The 21937-nt window shown below is 48.2% G+C and overlaps 3 protein-coding genes across 4 annotated transcripts; 2 read left to right on the forward strand and 1 right to left on the reverse strand.

The window, feature by feature from the left end:
* Nucleotides 1-1213: 1213 nt before the first annotated feature.
* Nucleotides 1214-7816, reverse strand: LOC310964590 (inhibin beta B chain). The gene is made up of 2 exons (XM_083937778.1): nt 7404-7816; nt 1214-2122 (listed from the first exon to the last, which is right to left on the reverse strand). The coding sequence occupies exons 1-2, from the start codon at nt 7801-7803 to the stop codon at nt 1347-1349; spliced, it is 1176 nt and encodes a 391-aa protein (XP_083793904.1). The 5' UTR covers nt 7804-7816; the 3' UTR covers nt 1214-1346.
* Nucleotides 7817-10548: 2732 nt separating this feature from the next.
* On the forward strand, nt 10549-14842 carry LOC310964589 (ras-related protein Ral-B-like). Of its 2 annotated transcripts, none has more exons than XM_083937776.1 (5): nt 10549-10776; nt 12571-12730; nt 13458-13666; nt 13844-14018; nt 14273-14842. In XM_083937776.1, exons 2-5 carry the CDS (start codon nt 12617-12619, stop codon nt 14378-14380), a joined length of 606 nt encoding a protein of 201 aa, XP_083793902.1. In that variant the 5' UTR covers nt 10549-10776; nt 12571-12616; the 3' UTR covers nt 14381-14842. The 2 variants fall into 2 exon arrangements, with proteins under 2 accessions (XP_083793902.1, XP_083793903.1); XM_083937777.1 differs by having other exon boundaries at nt 10554-10656.
* A 5073-nt stretch (nt 14843-19915) lies between these two features.
* LOC310964591 (ADP-ribosylation factor-like protein 4C) lies at nt 19916-20500 on the forward strand (the record flags this gene model as incomplete). Its single annotated transcript, XM_083937779.1, has 1 exon — nt 19916-20500. The coding sequence occupies one exon, from the start codon at nt 19916-19918 to the stop codon at nt 20498-20500; it is 585 nt and encodes a 194-aa protein (XP_083793905.1).
* Nucleotides 20501-21937: the final 1437 nt, after the last annotated feature.

Consider the following 21937-nt stretch of genomic DNA (forward strand, 5'->3'; position numbering starts at 1 on the left):
GAGCATCGACGGCTTTAGATCCCCGTGGTGTTTGGCGGGTTTTTCTCCGTCTCTTCTGCAGCGGTGGCGGTGCAGAAACACGCCGTCATCTCCGAACCTCACGGTCAAGACCAGTGTGAGTCTAAGTGCTGTGTCAAAGAACGTAAAGATGTGAGTTTGGGAGATATTTTGGTGGACAGACGTTTTTTTTTTAATGCATTTCTCTTAATTTAGGAAGTTTTAACCTCAAATTACTCTGACTTTAGTCTCGTCTCAGATTCCTTTTGATCCTTTTTTATCCTTCTTTCACGATGAATGACTTATTTCCAGGAAACTTATGAGCACATCTCTGATCAACACTATGGAAAATTGTGCTTTTGCGAGAATCTTTGTAGAGAAACGTGAGAGAAGACGTTGATTCAAGAGGATAAAGTAATTTGAGGTTGCAAAAATTTGCACAAATTAGAGAAATGCATTCATAACTGAAGGGAAAGTGTTCTCAAAACATCCACCAACACTTTGCACGATGTGTAGAAGTCAGAAAATACCATTTTGTTGCTAAATCGATTAAGAATCCTGCAAAAAGCACAACTTTAAATCCAGATTGTGGCTCTGAAGTGTGTTTGAAATACAACATCCCGCGTGAAAGAATGACTGAAATCATCAGAAGATAAAATACTTTCCACCTTTTAGAAACATCAGACATCGGTGCGTCTTCAACACTGAGAAAAGAGAAGAGCTGTGCAGAGAGAAGTGCATGTCCCGCGTCTACCTTCTCCTCTAGAGGACGGTTCGGTGACAGCGTCAGTGAAAACCGTGTTGGTTATGTTTTTGCGTCCAGAAGAAGTGCTGTACGTTGGTGAAGTTTGTATTTTTTAGGGTTTGAATCGCCCCCAAACCTTCTTTGTGACCCCTGTAAGGCTCCTCTGGAGACGTTGTTCCCACGTTCAAGGTTGAGTTTAAACAAAAAAGCGGTACGTACGCTTCTAAACAAGCGGGACGTACTCTAACAACGTGACTGACAGCAGGAAATGACATCACGTGATGCAGCTCTGGGAAGGCTAGCAGGTAAGTCTTGAACCAGATCCTCACTGTCGCAGATAATGATGAGATTGATTGTTTTTCAAAGATTGGGTAAAGACGTCTTCCCGTCCCTTTGAAGGGGACTCGAACCGAATATATCAACAAACATAAATATATATACAAGTCTTTGTGCAGGCGTACATGAGGGTGTGTAGATACGTGTGGATGAGGTTGTGTGTGCTCGGGTTTTCTCCGTCGTCCATAAATATTTCTATATTCTTTATGTTGTTGTTATATTGTAAGTTCTTCAGTTCCACCTTTAAATAAACAGGACTTAAACACGCTCAAGCGCAGCCGCACTCTTCCACGATCATGTTGGGAACGTCCCGCTTGACGATGTTGTACTCGTCGTCGAAGTAGAGCATGGACATCGTGCTGAGCTTGGTGGGGATGCAGCAGGAGTTCATGGAGCCTGGGCTCATCCCACGCATGCGGTACTGGTTCACCACCGCCGTGTGGAAGGATGAAGCCGAGCCCGGGACGCCCGCCATGTAGGCCGGACAGTTCCCCTCGCAGTAGTTCCCAAAGTAGCCCGACGGCGCAATGATCCAATCGTTCCAGCCGATGAGCCGGAAGTCTATGTAGAACTGCTGGCGGCAGCACAGGCTGCTGCTGCCGTCGCACTCCAGCCCCCGCTTTCTGATGCGGTGCTTGTTGTCAGACTGCCGCGCCTGCACCACCAGGAAGGGCCGGTGGGACTCGTCGTTGTGGTTGAGCAGGACGGGCATGACGCCTTCCGCCTCGCAGGCCTCGCAGCGCACGTCCAGGTTCTGCCGCCGATCGCCCTTCTCGAACACCAGCCGCACGGCGTCGGTCAACACGAAGGTGTGCCAGCCGCTGCGCTTCAGCTCCACCCGCTTCTCCACCAGGTTCCACTTGCTGCCGAGGCCTGGCTCCTGGTAGTACACCTTCACCGTCACCTTCCGCCGCGGACGAACCTCCAGAGGAGACGGCAGCAGCTTGAAGTAGAGCCAGAGGGTGGCCTGCGTCACGAGCAGGTTCTGGTTCCCCTCACTGGAGATCAGGAAGAACAGGCTGGACTTGGACGTCACCATGTCATCTGGGGGACAAAAACACACCAGAGGGGTTGGTTATTAAGGACGTCACGCCACAAAGACTTTAAACAACCACCAAAAACTGAACATCTGCAAAAACTGGGACAGTCACAGGGTTGCAAAGAGCCCTGGTCTCCCCTAAGATCAGGGCGGCATCACAGATCCTGCAGACTGTGACAGGAAGGCGTTGGGCGCAGGGCCACTTGGCCTCTGAATTGGCACAAAGGTTCAAAGGCTTTGCGCTGAATGCTGCCTGAAAATAAGATCTCATGGAGCCGAACGGACCTCACAATGAGGCCTGAGACGCAGCAAAACTGGACGAATGAAGACACAGGAGGAACTGTTTTCATGACATTAGCTGCAGACCACAAAGGGTCAGAGGCTTTTAATTTGGGGACCGTCAGCTCATTTGGAAGATGATTTGAAAGGTTTGGAAGGAGGGCAAACGGAGGGATTCAACGCCTTTGGAAGCAAGAGTCAAAATCTGAAATTCAGAGATACGTTGACACAGATGATTCACTTTCTCTTGCAGCTTTCCCACTGATTGTTTGGGTGATTTTATCCAGATTTATTGGGCTTTCACTGTGTTTCTTCTCCCGTTACGGAAGGATAAAGATTGATCTCAACTGGGAACTAGAAGCTCCTTAAAACCTTGTCTTTACATTGTCAGTTTTGCATCTTGAGGCGCTTACGGAGCTTTCAGTGGCTGTTCCTGCAGCATCAAACCCGTCACCTCCAGCGTTTGACCTCAAAGCCCCTTTAATGGTGCTACAGAGACGCAAGGAAACCTGAACGAGAGGTGGAAGACGATGGTCTGAACCTCCTAAAGTCTGAAGACGACGGAAAAACAACGATGAAAGTTATCGTTATTATACAGACGACACGCACGTTTACGTCACCAAATCACCAGATTCAAAGACGGAGCAAGAACAAAGAAATGACGGGAGGACAGAGACAGACATCATGGTGCAGTCGTGGACAAGAACAACAAGAGTTAAAGGACTTTGGACAGAGTCATCCACGCGTTCATCTTCAGCGTTTATGAGCCGTCCAGACCTCTCAGGTGGTCTGGTTCAGCTCCACTTTAGTATTAATCGCTCTATTGTTGAGTTTTCTGCAAAACAAAAGTTCGCTAAAGTTGCGTCATCGCTCCAGAAAGTTCTAGAGCGAGTCGGTCTTTGTTGCTGCTCATCAAAGCGAGTCTGCAAATGAGTTAGCTCAACAGTCACAAGACGAGGTAATCTCCGAGTCATTAATCAGCCGCTCGGACGTTACATCACACACACACACACACACACACACACACGCGGTGGCGGATTAGAGGTAAAAATCAAAATCATAAGCGCGTGCAACATGAAAACAAAGGTGAAGTGGAGCTGCAGCTGCAGGTCCGTCACCGCGGCGACATCTCAACACGTCTGCGATGTCATTTAGACAGACGGAGGCGCTTCACTGACACGGGGCAGGAGGGTTAAGTGACGGCTCCAGAGGGGTGTGAATTCGTCACAGACGAGCGGCTGCATTGTTCGACATAATGAGGAGGTTCCTCACATGAACTCCAGGACGAGATGAGACTCGGAGGAGGACGCAGGCGAGGACGTGACGGAGACGGAAAAGTGTCAAAACACAACAGCAGCTGTTCGGAGCGACTCCTCGCTGCCTGAGGCAAATATTTAGGTCTTGATTTCTCTCCGGTGACGAGTGTTTAGTGAGGAACAACCGACGGGTAAATAAGACTGTCCTCGGAGCACGGCTTCACAAAAACCGGCTTTTAATGGCGTGGTGGATAAAAGCAGATGTGACATTAGTTCTTGTGAAAGCTCTCAGCGGCTCGCTTCATGTTGCAAACACGGATCTTTAAACCTGCAGCTGCTGAGACCTTTTATAAACGATGGCGTTGGTGTTCGGATGGTTAAAAGGCGGGAAATTCCTTCTCTTTGATCCAAGATGGTGGACGATTGTGCAGCGTTTACATCAGACGACTGCAAACCTTAAAAATACAACTTTACTTTTATTTATCCCCATCCTCGTGCTCTTAAAGTTGAATACTGCTGAACGCTCGTTGACAGTAAAGATCAAAGTTTAGGAAAGTTCGAGGAAGAAGTTCAAAGTTTTACATTTGAACAAACGTTGCATAAGATCTCTATATTATTGCCATGGCAACGAGCTCAATAAGTGACTAAATTGCTCTAAATGACGGGTTTATTATCGTCTTCGTCAACAACAAACACTGAGTCGCTGCTGTGGAGCTTTCGACCGTATCACACGATCTTCTTCAAACGTTCATCAGTTCAGCGTCACGTCCGTGTTGCACTGAATTCTGGGTATTTAAGTCTTCGGTGAGGTGAGGTTTTGGGCGTCAGATGCTAAACGTGCTGCGTTCAGGTGGATTTTTATGCACGAATGTTTAATTCATGTAAAAGAAAAATGCTTTCGTTGATTTTACTCTCGCTATAATTTGCAGTTGCGACTTTCCCGATGACGTCGGTGCTTCAGTGGGTCACGTTCTTGCCGTTCTTCAAATTAAGAGTCTGGGGGGACAGATGCGTACGCTGTAAATACGGAGGGGGCGTGTCCTCGGTGTCCCCTGCATCCCCGGTGTCCCCTCCAGGGATCTGCACCTGTGTGGCGTCTGCAGAGTTTAGCCACTGGGCCTCCAAACTGGACCATCTACTGCAGGACACACACTGACTGATGGAGAAGGACTTCTCACACACACACACACACACACACACACACACACACACACACACACACACACACACACACACACACACACACACACACTTCTAAACATCCGGACTGTGTCTTTAAGTTGCGACGGACATTTGAGCGTCGACGCGTCCACGACAGAAAAGTGTTTGTGTCGACTTGGAGCACAGAAAACTAAGTATCTGGACAACAAACTGTGATGCAGGAAACCGCCATCGAGCCTGGCGTTAGATCACACACACACACACACACACACACATACACACACACACACACTCTGTGAATTCTAATGGGGTGCCAGGCTCCAGGGTTCAGCCCGTCAATCTGCATTCAGGGCGCAGGACGGCCGACACAAAAGCTGTGACCTTATACTGAGGGGAGTGATTCAACACAACCCTGCCGTGTCACACACACACACACACACACACACACACACACACACACACACACACACACACACACACACACACACACACACACGTAAACACAGTCTCCTACATGTATACGCCAATGCAGACACTCGTAGGAAAACACAAAGTAAAAGAAAACACACATAAAGACATGACAGAGACACAAAAGCTGTCCACACTCTGACACCACACACACACACACACACACACGTTCACAGCTGTAAAGTGAGTGCAGCAGTGGCGTGTTGATGTGGCGAGCAGATGTTTGGCTCTGTGGCGGAGCGTTGAGGCACACGTGGGTGAAGCAGGTGGTGTCGTTGATCATTCTCAGCTTCTTTTCCTCTCTCACTAAACTGTTCCTCTCAGGCTTGACGCCGTGCCACGTCCCCGCTGACAGCCGCTCGGCGCCGCAGCCAACTGGCAAGCGCCGGGCGCCGAGGTGGAAGGTCTGCAACACAGCGGCCACAGAGAGAAACATGTGAAACTAAAAGGCTCTCAGCGGGGAGCCAAACCTCGGCCCGCAGCTTGTTTGTGAGCGCTTCAAAGTGAACACGGCACCGGGGCTGCAGCCAGGGCGCCCACATGTCCAACTTTCTCTGCGGCATGTGAACGCAGCGTGCTTCAAAATCAGCTCTGCAGCCACCGAACTACAGTCGACCCCTTTCCACGGGTCATCCAGACGAAAACATCCTGCTCACAGGTTTAACAGACGGAAGAAATGCTCAGGACGAGCTGAACCACGAGATTTAATAACGTCTGAGCCTCGGCCTCAGGAGACGCGCCCTGCTGCAGAGTTCATGCATGAACCACAGTCAACACGCATGCAACCATTAACCGATCCTTTGGGGTGATAACAACGTGTTCAAATGTAAAAACTACCTGCTGAATCATAATAATCAGCCTTAAAGGACACGACCTGCAGCAGAATCCACGCCTAAAAAGCAGCTCTTTCAGCTCTTCATCCTCCAAACTACAGTCAACACTCATGCAACTCTTTGTTGGATCAGTCCAGACAATAAACATCTACTTTCAGGTTTATTGACAGACGTAAAGACTCCTGCAGAACCACAAAACTCAGCCTCAGAAGACACGACCTGCAGCAGAATCCACACATAATTAAGCTCTACAGCCTCCAAACTAGAGTCAACATATGTGTTGTTTTGTTATATAACCTTTATTTAAGCAGGTTTGTCCCTTTGAGATCCAGGATCTCTTTTCTAAGGGAGACCTGTCCCAGAACGACAGCACAGGAAGTCTCAACACCAATAAAACATGTGCACTCCTGGAGCCTGGATGTGATGGAGTTGATCTTGGACTTGAACACATTCAGAGACACCAGACTCTGGAGTTTAAGCTCTGACTGCTAAATGCTCCGTGTGCTCGGAGCAGAACATCTAAAAGCGTTCTTCCCCATTTCTGATCTCACCTGAGGAACAGCGAGATGCTAAAACTCCTGAGAGCGGAGACGGTCGGCCCTGTTAGTTAAGATCAGTAAGATGGAGTCATCTCAAGAGCAGCCTGTAAACCAGCACATACCAACGGCCCAGCCTGGCTCTCTGTGTGAGTTCCTCCTCTGTGTGAGTTTGCCCTCTAAACTCTAAAGTGAGAGTTTGACTGAAGCCTGAGATCCAAACATCAGGACGGGTTCAATAAAACAGGTTTAAAGGATCAATATCATCATGGAGCTCTGCAGCTGGCTGCTGCAGCTGGCTGCCACACTGTCTGCTCTTATTTTGGCGGGTCCTGCATCAACATCTGCTCAACATCAGCTTCTATAAAGACACACACACACTCAGAGCACACACACACACACACACACACTCACTCAGAGGAGCACACACACTCAGAGCACACACACACACACTCAGAGGAGCACACACACACACTCAGAGCACACACACACACTCAGAGGAGCACACACACACACTCAGAGCACACACACACACTCAGAGGAGCACACACCAGCTCACACAGGTGAGGTTTGTCTCTCTGCTCCATCCTGAGTCTGAGTTCCTGCAGAAAATCCTCCCTCCTTCCTAAAAACACGGTGTTTCTAAGTGTTTCCTGTCTCTACACTCTGGAGATCTCAGTGTTTGTTTGAGGTAAATGATGAAAACTGTTTCATTTCTTTGGATTCAGGTGAAAGCAGAGCGGACACACGCACCTTTCTCCGCGAAGCTGATGATCTCGGAGCTCTCCTCCAGCGCCTCGGTGCTCATCGGGTGCCCGTCCAGGTTGGGGATCTCCACCCGGCCGTCCTCCCGCAGCTTCCCGGCGTGGAGCTTCCGCAGCGCCGTCACCATGGAGGCTTTGGACACCGGGTGCGTGATGTTGGGTCTGTCCCGCATCTGCAGCCGGCTCAGGATGTGCCTCTTCACCGCCTCCAGGAAGTCCACGTTCAGCCGGCCAGACTCGGGGTCCTCCGGCTGAGCCGCGCCGCAGGACGCGCAGGTGTCCCCCCGGGACGTGGTGCGCGCCTCGGCCTCGGTGCCGGGCGCGGCGGTGCAGCGGACGGAGAGGACGAGAGCCACGAAGAGTGCCAGTCTGAGAGGACAGCTACTCATTTTCTGTTCCGAGGAGGAGTGGAGTCACCTTTTGTCTCTGCGGGTCAGAGTTCAAGTCCTAAAGAAGAAGAAGAGGAGGAGGAAGAAGAGGAGGAAGAGGAGGAGGGGAGGAGGGAGGCGGAGGAGGAGGAGGGAGGCTCAGTCTGGAGCTGGATCCGTGCGTAACGCTGTGACGCGCCGCACTTTGTTTCCATCCACAAGAAGACGCGTGAGCAGAAGAGACTACCACATCTCTGGGGGGGTCTCCGGTCCTCTTTAGTCCTCTCTGAGGGTCCCTGGTCCTCTTTAGACCTCTCTGAGTGTCTCTGGTCCTCTCTAGACCCACTGAGAGGGTCTCTGGTCCTCCTTAGTCCCACTGAGTGTCTGTTTCGTGTCCTCTCTAGTCCTGCTCTGATGGACTGAGAGGGTCTGTGGTCCTCTCTAGTCCCGCTCTGGGGGTCTCTGGTCCTCTCTAGTCCCGCTCTGGGGGTCTCTGGTCCTCTCTAGTCCCGCTCTGAGGGTCCCTGGTCCTCTCTAGTCCCGCTCTGAGGGTCCCTGGTCCTCTCTAGTCCCGCTGTGATGGATTTTGGATCCGAAAACTCCCGTCAACAAACTCCACGCGTAAGCGCCAAGAATCCATGTTTTAAAGTTCATCCATCATGTGTTTGATCCACACACACACACACACACAGATACACACACATGCACGCGCGCAGCTCACCATCCCTTTAGTGCTTCTCTCTAAACGTGTTTGAATCTCGTGCCGTTGTGGTGCTGCCGGAGTGCCGCTGCGCAAACACCGCTGTGCGGAGCAGGAGGAGGAGAGGAGGGAGGTGTCTCCATCCTGGCGTCTGAGACTCAGGAGCTGCACACACACACACACAGCTGCATTTATACAGGGTCCAAGAGAGGGGGCGGGGTCATATAGGGAGGGGGCGGGGCTACGAACACACGTCACTGAGCTCCTGACACCAAAATAAACCAAATTAACGCGTTTTTATCAGCTGTTTACAGGTGAAACTGCAAAACAACTGCACTTAAGTCAGAATATACTGCAGTTTATTTGTAATAACTATTATATTTAATAACTTCTATGTGTTAACAACAGTTTGTAATGTGCAAAGGGACTAAATTTATCAAGTAAATAGTGGACTAATGCTCCAAAAAACAATATAAACCAGACTTTCAACACATGCTTTCATCATCTGTTTACAGACGAAACTGCAAAAAACTGCAATTTATTCAGAATATACTGCCGTTTAATCCGTCCCACAGAAATATTCTGATCCTGTATTTTGTATTAAAAGCAACAATAATGTTAAAATATAAGAAACTCCTGCATTCAGCATGAATCTGAGGTATTTTAATATATAAAAACTCATCTTTTTATGTGTTAATGACAGTTTGTAATGTGCAAAGGGACTAAATGTATCAGATAAATGGGGTTCAGAGTGAATTAATGCTCCAAAAAACCATATAAACCAGATTAACACATGCATTTATCCGCTGTAATGAGTTTAAAGAGCTTTTATTCTGATAATTCTGCAGATTTTTCTCTTTAACACTTTGACTTCAGCACTTTTATCTTTCACCTTCAGTTCTTTTAGAAACTCATGTTTTATGTTGAGTCACAAAAATAAACAATAAACAAAAAAAACATGAACATGAAACTGTTCTGAAAAACTTTAAAGTCGTTTTATAATTGGTTTTGATCTTTTTTTGTGTTTTTTCACCTTATACATTTTCTGTTTTATTTATTTATTTATTAAAATGTTTGATGTGTCTAATGTATTTATACATTTTTAGTAAGGATAGTTTATAAACAGTTAAACACATGTAAATATAATATTAAGAGTCAAACATAAAGATAAATAAATAATTAAATATCAAAAGTGATGAAACGGCGACATCTTTGTTCCAAACACCGGAACTGCAGCTTTACTCCTTTAAATCATATTTATCTTCAATATTTAATATTTAACAAATATTTAATATTTAACTACAACAGATGACACAAAAACATCTGACTTTTTAAAATTAATTAATAATAATTTTATAAAGAAAAATATAAAAAACAGCTTTGTTTTATTTAAGGCTCATTAAAATCATATTTTTTTATGTGAATTTACTTTATAACATTAATGTTTTACACACATATGGTATGTTGAGTATAAATAATGTAAATAAATGAATTAATAATAGAATGAAACCAAATAAATTAATCTTAGAATAAAATTCAAAAAAATGAATAAATAAATGAATAAAAACCAAATAAATGAATAAAAATTAAATAAATGAACGTTTGAATAAATACATTAAAAAATAAATAAATTTATGAATAAAAAAAAAATACATGGATGTATAAAAAAATAAATTAATGAATAAATGTATTGATAAATAAATAAAAACCAAACAAATAATTTAATAAATAAAGCTGAAGGAACACAAGGAATGCCGTGACGTCACTTCCTGTTACTGTTATCTGAGAGGAGGTAAAAAGGTTGAGACGTATCACTCCGCGTCTGTTTCCCGGGCTCAGTCAGTCCGGGAGCTCTACAGAGCAAAAAACGCATTTCACGTCACATTGGCGTGAGTCTAAACATATATCGCATAAAATAAAATATATATATTTGTATATTTTGTATTTATAAACGTTTTATGGCTGTATTTCACGCTATCGCTAACTCCGTCACCTTGGTAACGGTTCGGACTACGGAGTGACGCGTCCTCTCGCGATAACACGATCTTCGGTAGGAGTCCGCGATAAGGTGGGGCAGAGAGAGAGCGCGTCCCCCGGTCAACTTGTTAAAAAGTTGAGTGTGTTTCGGTTAATGGCGGATTTATTAACGAACAACACCAAAACTACGTTAGCGGGTGAGTTCCGGGACTTCTTCCACGTAGTTTGAGACATTTTCACGTTTTCTACGGGACGTTTTTACGCCGTTTTTCTCTGATTTCGCCCCGAGGGAGAGAAAGCGTTATCGTATCAGCGTGGTGAGTGACACTTCCAGCGGGCCAATCAGAAGCGCGATAGGGGAGTTTAAGCCAATCAGAGGCAGGCAGGAGGCGGGAGCTAGGAGCAGTGCTGTTGAGTGTCAGCTGGTGGAGCATAGAGGAAGCTGCTGTGTGGAGTTTAGTTCCTCTTTTACTGCAAAGTTTATTTTCTTATTTATTATTTTAATCATGCAAAGTGCTTCATATTTATTCATCTTTAAAACCTGACACATCTGACTTCACTCACTCATGTTAAACTGGTTTAAAAGGGCTTAAGAGCCTCAGTTTATTCATGTAGTCTTAAAACATTTATTTATTTTTATTTATTTACTGTTAAGGTTTTTCAGTTCTTGCATTCATTTATATATTTTTAAACATTTTAGTTTTTTTGTTTATTTAATTTTAAGGTTATTAGGTCTTGAATTTATTTATATATACTTAAAACATTTTATTTATTTACTGTTAAGGTTTTTCAGTTCTTTAATTTATTTATATATGTTTAAAACATTTTAGTTTTTTATTTATGTACTTACTTTTAAGGTTTTAAGGTCTTGCATTCATTTATATATTTTTAAAACATTTTATTTATTTTCTGTTAAGTTCTTTAGGTCTTAAATGTATTTATATATATTTAAAACATTTTAGGTTTTTTATTAATTTACTTTAAATGTTATTGGGTGTTGAATATAATTTTATATATTTAAAACATTTAATTTAATTACTGTTAGCGTTTTTACAGAGCTAGAATATATTTATATATATTTAAAACATTTTGGTTTTTATTTACTTTTAATGTTTCAAGTTCTTTAATTTATTTATATATTTTTTTGAAAACATAATAGGTTTTTTATTTACCTTAAATTATTTTTGTTCATATTTATCTATTTTGAAGCATTTTAAGTCTTTCATTTATTTATATATTTTAATCATATTCATATATGTTTAAAACATTTATTTAAAGCAAAGTAAATTTAAAATAATGTGATTTTGCACAGAGCTTAAATGAATCAAAGCACAGTTGTTGTTTTATTGGTGTTATACAGGTTAATAAACCAAAAAATCATGATTTTGTTCTGAGCTTAAATCAAATAAATTAGATCTTAGTGTTTATATATATTATCGTATTTATATAAATAATGAGAGATCTGTGACCCCCGGCCCTCGTGTCTTCGCCCTTCAGCCTCAGTGAAGCTGCAAAGGTCACAGTTTATTTACAGTGGCTCTTTATCAGCGGGTCCTTCAGGCACCCGCTCAAACACGGCATTCATAACACGCTAATAACACATTAATAACACGTTAATGAGACATTAATGAACCATTAATGACACTTTAATAACACACTATTAACACGTTAATGCCACAGGAACACGTATTCAGAGCGTTTACTGCTCTTAAAGTACAAAGCAAAACTCTGAAAACATAAAAAATAACCAGTTAAAAGCTCTGAAAGTAAACGTATTAATTGTGCCGTAATGTTCCATAAAAACACCTCATCTTTCTCATTAATTTATACATTAATTTAAAAAAATTCAAACATTTTTTTCAATGAATATGTTTAAATATATTAAACAATATATATTTAAATCATTTAAAATACACCTTAAAAAAACCTTAAAACTAAATACAAAAACTAAAATGTTGGTCTCTGCTGGTCCACTCTTGGTCCCTCATGATCCATCCTGATCCTTCCTGGTCTCGTCTGGTCTCTCCTTGTCTCTCCTGGTCCCCCCCTGATCCCTCCTGATCCCTGCTGGTCTCTCCTGGTCCCCTCCCGGTCCCTCGTGGTCCCCTAAGTGGTAGGGCGGAGCTGCGAGCCTCTGGACTGAGACAGACCGGGGCGATGGCGTCCGGTAAGACCAAGAACCAGACCTCCCTGGCGCTCCACAAGGTGATCATGGTGGGCAGCGGCGGCGTGGGGAAGTCCGCCCTCACGCTGCAGTTCATGTACGACGAGGTGAGCCCCGACACTACATTACCCACAATCCCCTGCTGCTCCAGTCCTATCCGACACTACATTACCCACAATCCCCTGCTGCTCCCGTCCCATCCCACACTACATTAACCACAATCCCCTGCTGCTCCCATACCATCAGGCACTACATTACCCACAATCCCTTGCTGCTCCAGTCCCATCGTACACTACATTACCCACAATCCTCTACTGCTCCCGTCCCATCCCACACTACATTACCCACAATCCCCTGCTCCAGTCCTATCCGACACTACATTACCCACAATCCCCTGCTGCTCCCGTCCCATCCGACACTGCATTACCCACAATCCCCTGCTGCTCCCGTCCCATCCGACACTACATTACCCACAATCCCCTGCTGCTCCCGTCCCTTCAGACACTACATTACCCATAATCCCCAGCTGTTCCCGCCCCATCAGACACTACATTACCCACAATCCCCTGCTGCTCCAGTCCCATCCGACACTGCATTACCCACAATCCCCTGCTGCTCCCGTCCCATCCGACACTGCATTACCCACAATCCCCTGCTACTCCCGTCCCATCCGACACTACATTACCCACAATCCCCTGCTGCTCCAGTCCTATCCGACACTTTATTACCCACGATCCCCTGCTGCTCCCGTCCCTTCAGACACTACATTACCCATAATCCCCTGCTGTTCCCGCCCCATCAGACACTACATTACCCAGAATCCTCTGCCCCCAGTTCGTGGAGGACTACGAGCCCACCAAGGCGGATAGCTACAGGAAGAAGGTGGTTCTGGACGGCGAGGACGTGCAGATCGACATCCTGGACACGGCGGGTCAGGAGGACTACGCCGCCATCAGGGACAACTACTTCCGCAGCGGCGAGGGCTTCCTGCTGCTGTTCTCCATCACGGAGCACGAGTCCTTCAGCGCCACGGCCGAGTTCAGGTCTGTGCACGCCGCCATGGGACGCCACGGGGCGGTTAGGGTTAGAACGCTGAGGCCGGGGATTAGATTTAAAAAAGTAAATAAATGTGTTTAAAACTGGCTCTGCAGCTTTGACCTCCGTCTCCGTGGAAACGTTTACCCGTAAACAGCGGCGTGTGTGTGTGTGTGTGTCGTCAGGGAGCAGATCCTGCGGGTGAAGGAGGAGGAGAACATCCCTCTGCTGCTCGTGGGGAACAAGTCCGACCTGGAGGAGCGGCGCCAGGTCTCCGCCGAAGAGGCCGCCGCCAAGGCCTCCGAGTGGGGCGTGCAGTACGTGGAGACGTCGGCCAAGACCAGGGCCAACGTGGACAAGGTGCGACAACAACAACGACGACAACAACAAAAACGACGACAACGACAAACAATGACAACAACGACAGCAACGACGACCACAACGATGACAACTAAAACAACTACGACGACGACAACAACGACAGCGACAACGACGATGACAACAGCGACGACAATAAACGCCTTTTTCCCTCGCTGTCCACGCTCGTCCTTCCTGTCCCTTTTCAAAATAAAAGCCCAGATGCGTGACTCTGCGTCTCTGTCCCGTGTCCGCAGGTGTTCTTCGACCTCATGCGTGAAGTCCGCAAGAAGAAAATGGCGGAGAGCAAAGACAAAAACGGGCCGAGCGGCAAGAAGAAGAAGAAGCACTGCTGCGTCCTTTAACTCCGGCTGAGGCGACAGAGGTGCCACGACAACAACCACAACAACAACAACAACAACAACAACAACAACAACAGCAGCCTGCACCTGTCTGAGTGCTGCACACACACACAGGGACACACTCCTCAGCTCTGTGTTCTGCTGCACAGATATAAATATGTACAAACACACGTTAAAGAGTCCGGTGTGTTCCAGGAACCTCTCCTCCCTTTATCCTTTCTTTTATTCTTTCTTTTATTCTTTATTCTTCTTCTTTCTGACGCGTTCAGCTCCGTCTGTGTCCGTCCACCGCTGCAGAGCCACGACGCCGTTAACGAATCCACCGCTGCAGAGCCACCACGCCGTTAACCGTCCACCGCTGCAGAGCCACGACACCGTTAACCCGTCCACCGCTGCAGAGCCACGACGCCGTTAACCGTCCACCGCTGCAGAGCCACGACACCGTTAACCGTCCACAGCTGCAGAGCCACGACACCGTTAACCGTCCACCGCTGCAGAGCCACGACGCCGTTAACCGTCCACCGCTGCAGAGCCACCACGCCGTTAACCATCCACCGCTGCAGAGCCACGACACCGTTAACCGTCCACCGCTGCAGAGCCACGACACCGTTAACCGTCCACCGCTGCAGAGCCACGACACCGTTAACCGCCCACCGCTGCAGAGCCACGACACCGTTAACCGTCCACCGCTGCAGAGCCACGACGCTGTTAAACCGTCCACCGCTGCAGAGCCACGACGCCGTTAACCGTCCACCGCTGCAGAGCCACGACGCCGTTAAACCGTCCACCGCTGCAGAGCCACGACGCCGTTAACCGTCCACCGCTGCAGAGCCACGACGCCGTTAACGAATCCACCGCTGCAGAGCCACGGCGCAGTTAACCGTCCACCGCTGCAGAGCCACGACACCGTTAACCGCCCACCGCTGCAGAGCCACGACACCGTTAACCGTCCACCGCTGCAGAGCCACCACGCCGTTAACCGTCCACCGCTGCAGAGCCACCACGCCGTTAACCGTCCACCGCTGCAGAGCCACGACACCGTTAACCGTCCACCGCTGCAGAGCCACCACGCCGTTACCCGTCCACCGCTGCAGAGCCACGACACCGTTAACCGCCCACCGCTGCAGAGCCACGACACCGTTAACCGCCCACCGCTGCAGAGCCACCACGCCGTTAACGAATCCACCGCTGCAGAGCCACGGCGCAGTTAAACCGTCCACCGCTGCAGAGCCACGACGCCGTTAACCGTCCACCGCTGCAGAGCCACGACACCGTTAACCGTCCACCGCTGCAGAGCCACGACGCCGTTAACGAATCCACCGCTGCAGAGCCACGGCGCAGTTAACCGTCCACCGCTGCAGAGCTACGACGCCGTTAACCGTCCACCGCTGCAGAGCCACGACACCGTTAACCGTCCACCGCTGCAGAGCCACCACGCCGTTAACCGTCCACCGCTGCAGAGCCACCACGCCGTTAACCGTCCACCGCTGCAGAGCCACCACGCCGTTAAACCGTCCACCGCTGCAGAGCCACGACGCCGTTAACCGTCCACCGCTGCAGAGCCACCACGCCGTTACCCGTCCACCGCTGCAGAGCCACGACACCGTTAACCGCCCACCGCTGCAGAGCCACGACACCGTTAACCGCCCACCGCTGCAGAGCCACGACACCGTTAACCGCCCACCGCTGCAGAGCCACGACACCGTTAACCGTCCACCGCTGCAGAGCCACGACACCGTTAACCGTCCACCGCTGCAGAGCCACGACGCTGTTAAACCGTCCACCGCTGCAGAGCCACGACGCCGTTAACCGTCCACCGCTGCAGAGCCACGACACCGTTAACCGCCCACCGCTGCAGAGCCACGACACCGTTAACCGTCCACCGCTGCAGAGCCACGACACCGTTAACCGTCCACCGCTGCAGAGCCACGACGCTGTTAAACCGTCCACCGCTGCAGAGCCACGACGCCGTTAACCGTCCACCGCTGCAGAGCCACGACGCCGTTAACCGTCCACCGCTGCAGAGCCACGACGCCGTTAACCGTCCACCGCTGCAGAGCCACGACACCGTTAACCGTCCACCGCTGCAGAGCCACGACACCGTTAACCGTCCACCGCTGCAGAGCCACGACACCGTTAACACAGCTGCAGAAATAATGTGATAAATACATAAAAAAATACAAATAAATGATTAAAAATAATTAAATAAATGTGCAAAATATGAGCAGAAATAAATAAAAACATACAAATAAATAATAAATAATCAAACAAATGTGCAAATATAAAAATAATTAAATAAATAAAAGTGCGAATATAAAGAAAAAGCATCCAAAATAAATGCATTATGGTGGTAAATGGACTCATAAAGCTCCTTTCTAGTCTTCTGACTCACGTCACGTTCACACCCATGAGCAGTTCAGTGTCTTGCCCAAAGACACTTCCACATGTGGACCGGGGGAGGTGGGGATCGAACCGCTGATCTCTCAATTGGAGGATGACCCACTCTGACACTGAGCCTCAGTGGTGCTCTCCTGACGCTCTCGTGGCGCTCTCCTGCCGCGCTTGTGACGCTCTGGTGCTGCTCTGGTGGCGCTCTCGTGGCTCTAACGTGACTCTCTCCTGGACGCTCTCGTGCCGCTCTCGTGGGCTTTCTCGTAGTGTTCTCATGGCGCTGTCCTGCCGCTCTCGTGGCGCTCTCGTAGACGCTCTCATGGCGTTCTTGTAGCTCTAGCGTGACGCTCTCGTGGCTCTAATGTGGCGCTCTCATGATGCTCTCCTGCCGCTCTTGTGGCTCAAACGTGACGCTCTTGTAGCGCTCTCATGCCGCTCTCTTGACGCCCTTGTGCCGCTGTCGTGACTCTCTCCTGCCGCTCTCGTGGCGCTCTCCTGACGCTCTCGTGCTGCTCTGGTGGCACTCTCGTGCCTCTAACGTGACGCTCTCCTGGACGCTCTTGTGTACGTTCTCGTGCAGCTCTCGTGGGCTCTCGTAGTGCTCTCATGACCCTGTCCTGCTGCTCTCCTGACGCTCTCAGGCTGCTCTGGTGACACTCTCGTGGCTCTAACGTGATGCTTTCGTGGGCGCTCTTGTGGCGCCGTTTTCTGATGTGCGTGAGCGTTCAGCAGCTCCAGACGTCCCTCTCTTCTTCTCTATGGTTTTGAATGTGTCTGACAGTCGTCGTGACGTCACCGACGCTGTTCTGGAAGTTTCCAGGTGAGAGTTTGTGCCTTAAACATTCCCTGTGTCTCACGCACTCCTGCATGTTTAAATGTTTATCCTCAAACACGTCGTTTCACACGGGAATCTTCTCTTTACGACGCAGAGTTTCAGCTTTTTTCTGTATTTAAATCCATTAAAACGCTTTTTGAATCGTTAAAAAACAAGTTAGAGAACAAACAAAAGTGTTTGCCAAATAAATAAGTGATGTTTTATAATCATGGTCCCTGATTTTGATTATGTTCACGATGTTTTCTGTGATTTAAAACAAAGAAACATGTAATTTGGTGCATTTCCAGTGAATTAAATGTATTTATTGGTGACGTCGAGAGTCATTTTAGCTGAAAACACAATAAATTCATCTTTATTTTTGTTTTTCATCTCATAAAATCCCATTTTTCTTTCAAACAAATGTACTTAATCACATGTTTCTGTCCAGGACTTGTAAAATAAAGGATCTTTTCACAATAAAAGCCTGTATTTTTGTTTTGTTTGCCATTTATTTCCTGCATGTGTGAAATTAAAATGTTAAAATTATCAAAATAAAAGTTATTGTTTGATTAAAAGTTGCAGCAGAATGTGCCTCTTTGTAGTTGTTTTGTGTCTCTTTGTGGTTGTTTTGTGTCTCTGAGGTTCTTTTGTGTCTCTTTGTGGTTGTTTTGTGTCTCTTTGTGGTTGTTTTGTGTCTCTTTGTAGTTGTTTTGCGTCTCTTTGTAGTTGTTTTGTGTCTCTTTGTAGTTGTTTTGTGTCTCTTTGTAGTTGTTTTGTGTCTCTTTGTGGTTGTTTTGTGTCTCTTTGTGGTTGTTTTGTGTCTCTGAGGTTCTTTTGTGTCTCTTTGTGGTCGTTTTGTGTCTCTTTGTAGTTGTTTTGCGTCTCTTTGTAGTTGTTTTGTGTCTCTTTGTAGTTGTTTTGTGTCTCTTTGTAGTTGTTTTGTGTCTCTTTGTGGTTGTTTTGTGTCTCTTTGTAGTTGTTTTGTGTCTCTCTGTAGTTGTTTTGTGTCTCTTTGTAGTTGTTTTGTGTCTCTTTGTGGTTGTTTTGTGTCTCTTTGTTGTTGTTTTGTGTCTCTTTGTAGTTGTTTTGTGTCTCTTTGTAGTTGTTTTGTGTCTCTCTGTAGTTGTTTTGTGTCTCTTTGTAGTTGTTTTGTGTCTCTTTGTAGTTGTTTTGTGTCTCTCTGTAGTTGTTTTGTGTCTCTTTGTAGTTGTTTTGTGTCTCTTTGTAGTTGTTTTGTGTCTCTTTGTAGTTGTTTTGTGTCTCTGTGGTTTTGAATGCAACAGGGGAGCCATCGAGCTGTCAATCAAGTCTAACTAGACCACGCCCACATATCGGTGAAAACACCTGTGTGCGCGCGTGTGTGTGTGTTCAGATCGAGTTAATTGCAAACACACACACACACACACACATTCTCTCTAATGTGCACAGTGCAGCATGAGAGCCTCGGTCTGGATCCAGGTCAGCCAGAGTCGGTTCAGAGCAGTAGAGGGGTCGTTCTCCAGGACAGAGCTGCAGATGGAGGAGGTGAAGTCTGCACACACACACACACACACACACACTCACACACTCGTGCAGAGATGCTGTTTCTGTGTCAGGCTCATTCTCTTTTAGTGCATGAAGTCTTTGTTTTCCTTAGGTTTGTTCTCAGAGTTTCACTTTTCATGAGCAAACATCATTTACACAGGAGGGGGGGGGGGGGGCTAACACACGTCTGAGAAATAAGACTATTAAACCACAAACACGTGCTTAAATGGGTCCAAATGGCTGAAAAAGTCCTCTCTTTAAGGCTTTTCCCCGCGCGCACACATGGCACGTTTCACCACGAGGTGTCGGAGTTTCAGCTGCGCACAGGAAACTGAGGAGCTTTTATTTTGTAGGCCTAACCGGAAGTCTTATTTTGTATTCTTCTGCTTGAGCTTGACGCATGTTTTCATGGCAACATTAAGAGCCCGATCCACGCGTCACACACCAGCACTCGTGTGTCACACACACACACGTGCGCATGTTGTGACATTTGGCCACGCGTAATTTGCGCATTTGGAGCGCGGTGCGCGCGGTAAATGTGTGTGTGATGGTGTGACTGTCTGTGGCCGCCCGGTGCTGCTGGAGCGAGTCCAGGGATGCTGCGGCGTGTCTCGCTGCCGGAGTGCCGCCGCGCAACTCCAGGCTGCGCCCTCCACGTTTGCTGAGCAGGAGAGGCGCGGATCCGGCAAACGCGACTCTCCCCGGGGGGCTATGGATCACTCCTGGGGCGTTTAAGCGTCTCCTGCGGGGATAGCGCTCGCTGCCGGGGCCCTGTGCCCGCGCACGGTCCCCCCTCCCCGGGCGTCATCATGGGAAACAGTTTCTCCAGCCTGGGCTCCTTCCAGTCCCTGCACATCGTCATGCTGGGCTTGGACTCCGCGGGCAAAACCACCGTGCTGTACCGGCTGAAATTCAACGAGTTCGTCAACACGGTGCCCACCATCGGCTTCAACACGGAGAGGATCCGGCTGGGCGGCGCGGGGGCCTCCAGGGGCATCAGCTGCCACTTCTGGGACGTCGGGGGCCAGGAGAAGCTGCGGCCCCTGTGGAAGCCCTACAGCCGCTGCACGGACGGCATCGTGTACGTGGTGGACTCTGTGGACGCGGAGAGGCTGGAGGAGGCCCGCACCGAGCTGCACAAGATCACCCGGTTCCCGGAGAACCAGGGGACCCCGCTGCTGGTCATCGCCAACAAGCAGGACCTGCCCCGCGCGCTGGATGTCGGGGAGATAGCGCGGCAGCTGGCTCTGGCCGAGCTGAGCCCCTCCACCCCGTACCACGTCCAGCCGGCCTGCGCCATCATCGGGGAGGGTCTGGAGCAGGGCATGGACACGCTGTATGAGATGATCGTGAAGAGGAGGAAGTCTCTGAAGCAGAGGAAGAAGAGGCAGTGATGCAGCCCGTCATAAAAACCATGAATCAGCATTATTATTATTATTGATCACCAGTGAAACTCTGCAGGTCTCATATATGACAGAAACATATTTACAGTGATGCTAAAACCAGAGTAGTGTCCTTCTGAGCATAGAGTCATGGTAGAAATATGAATTATCATCATAACCTCAGATTTAGCATCAAACAGACGCTTCCTTGCCTGTTTGAGCCTCTCTACGGGCAGAGAGAGTCCCTGGTGTTGAGTATTAAAGGTTTTTATTAGAGCAAATCAAACTCAGCTTCTTCTACGCGACAGTAGAGTCTGTTCTCCTCTGTGGCGGTGAACGCTGGACCCTTACACCAACCCCGGAGGAGTCTCTGGACGGGTGCTACACCAGGATGCTGCGTGCGGTGCTTAACATCATGTAACCAACATGATCCTGTACGAGGGAACACCAAGGGGGAGTGAAATGAGACTTGCAGGGCGCTGCCAAAGACACCCAGGACTGTCAGCCAGAAAGCTGCTGCTGTGGGAACCGACACGCGGGCGCCGGTCAAGAGGACGTCCCACACTAACACACGTGGACGTACTCAAGAGGGACGCAGGAGACCAGAGTACCAGCGGACTGGAGAGATGTCTGGAGAACCGGGGCGACTGGAGACAACGATGGACGGCTCGTCTGAGGACGACGTAGAGAGAGGAGAGCAGATGGTTTATACAGCGGGTCCTGGCAGAGCCGTGCCGTGCCGTGCCGTGCACAGACGTGAGACTGTTAACGGATGCACTGATGCTGTGAGACGGCGTCACACCAAAGATGATTCTCTTCCACCCCCCCTTTGTGTCGTCCATGACCCTCTGAGGGGGGCATGTAACCCGGACTCAGGCTCAAATCGTGGCGCTGGAACCAAAGAAAGTCGCTGAAGTCTCAAAGTTTCTGGGAATATTTGTGCAGAACCCGACTGTTGCAGCACCGAGGACGACAAAGAGGAGGGTTCACGGGGTTTAACGTTTGTTGTTCGATGCGTCGATGCTTTTAAAGAGGCTTGTTTTTGTGTCTGGAGGTGGTTAAAGGGGAGACACCACAGGAGGACAGGGGTCACAGAGAGAGACCCACAGCTGTTTACCGGTGTCAGGGTCAAATTTCTCTTCATTCAAACACAAGAAACTGAGCAAACGTCATGAAAGTGCTTCAATAACACTCAAAACCACCCTAACTCTAGCAGAACATCACGCATCTGTTGATGAAATATGAAACGTACCAGGTTCAAGTGTCCCGTTCTGTTGAACCATTAGAGTCTAATGTTTTTAGAGATGTCTCTTTTATTCACTGCATCAGTCTGAAAACACTGGAAACTGACATTTCTCCACATCTGTGTGATTAAAATGAGTAAATCAGGCTCTGAGCGATGAAACCAGGGCACGTCTGGTGTTCGTCGCTGGTGCTGACGTCTTAATT

Source organism: Echiichthys vipera (genome assembly GCF_963691815.1).
Source record: "Echiichthys vipera genome assembly, chromosome: 23".
Classification (NCBI taxonomy): Eukaryota; Metazoa; Chordata; class Actinopteri; order Perciformes; family Trachinidae; genus Echiichthys; species Echiichthys vipera.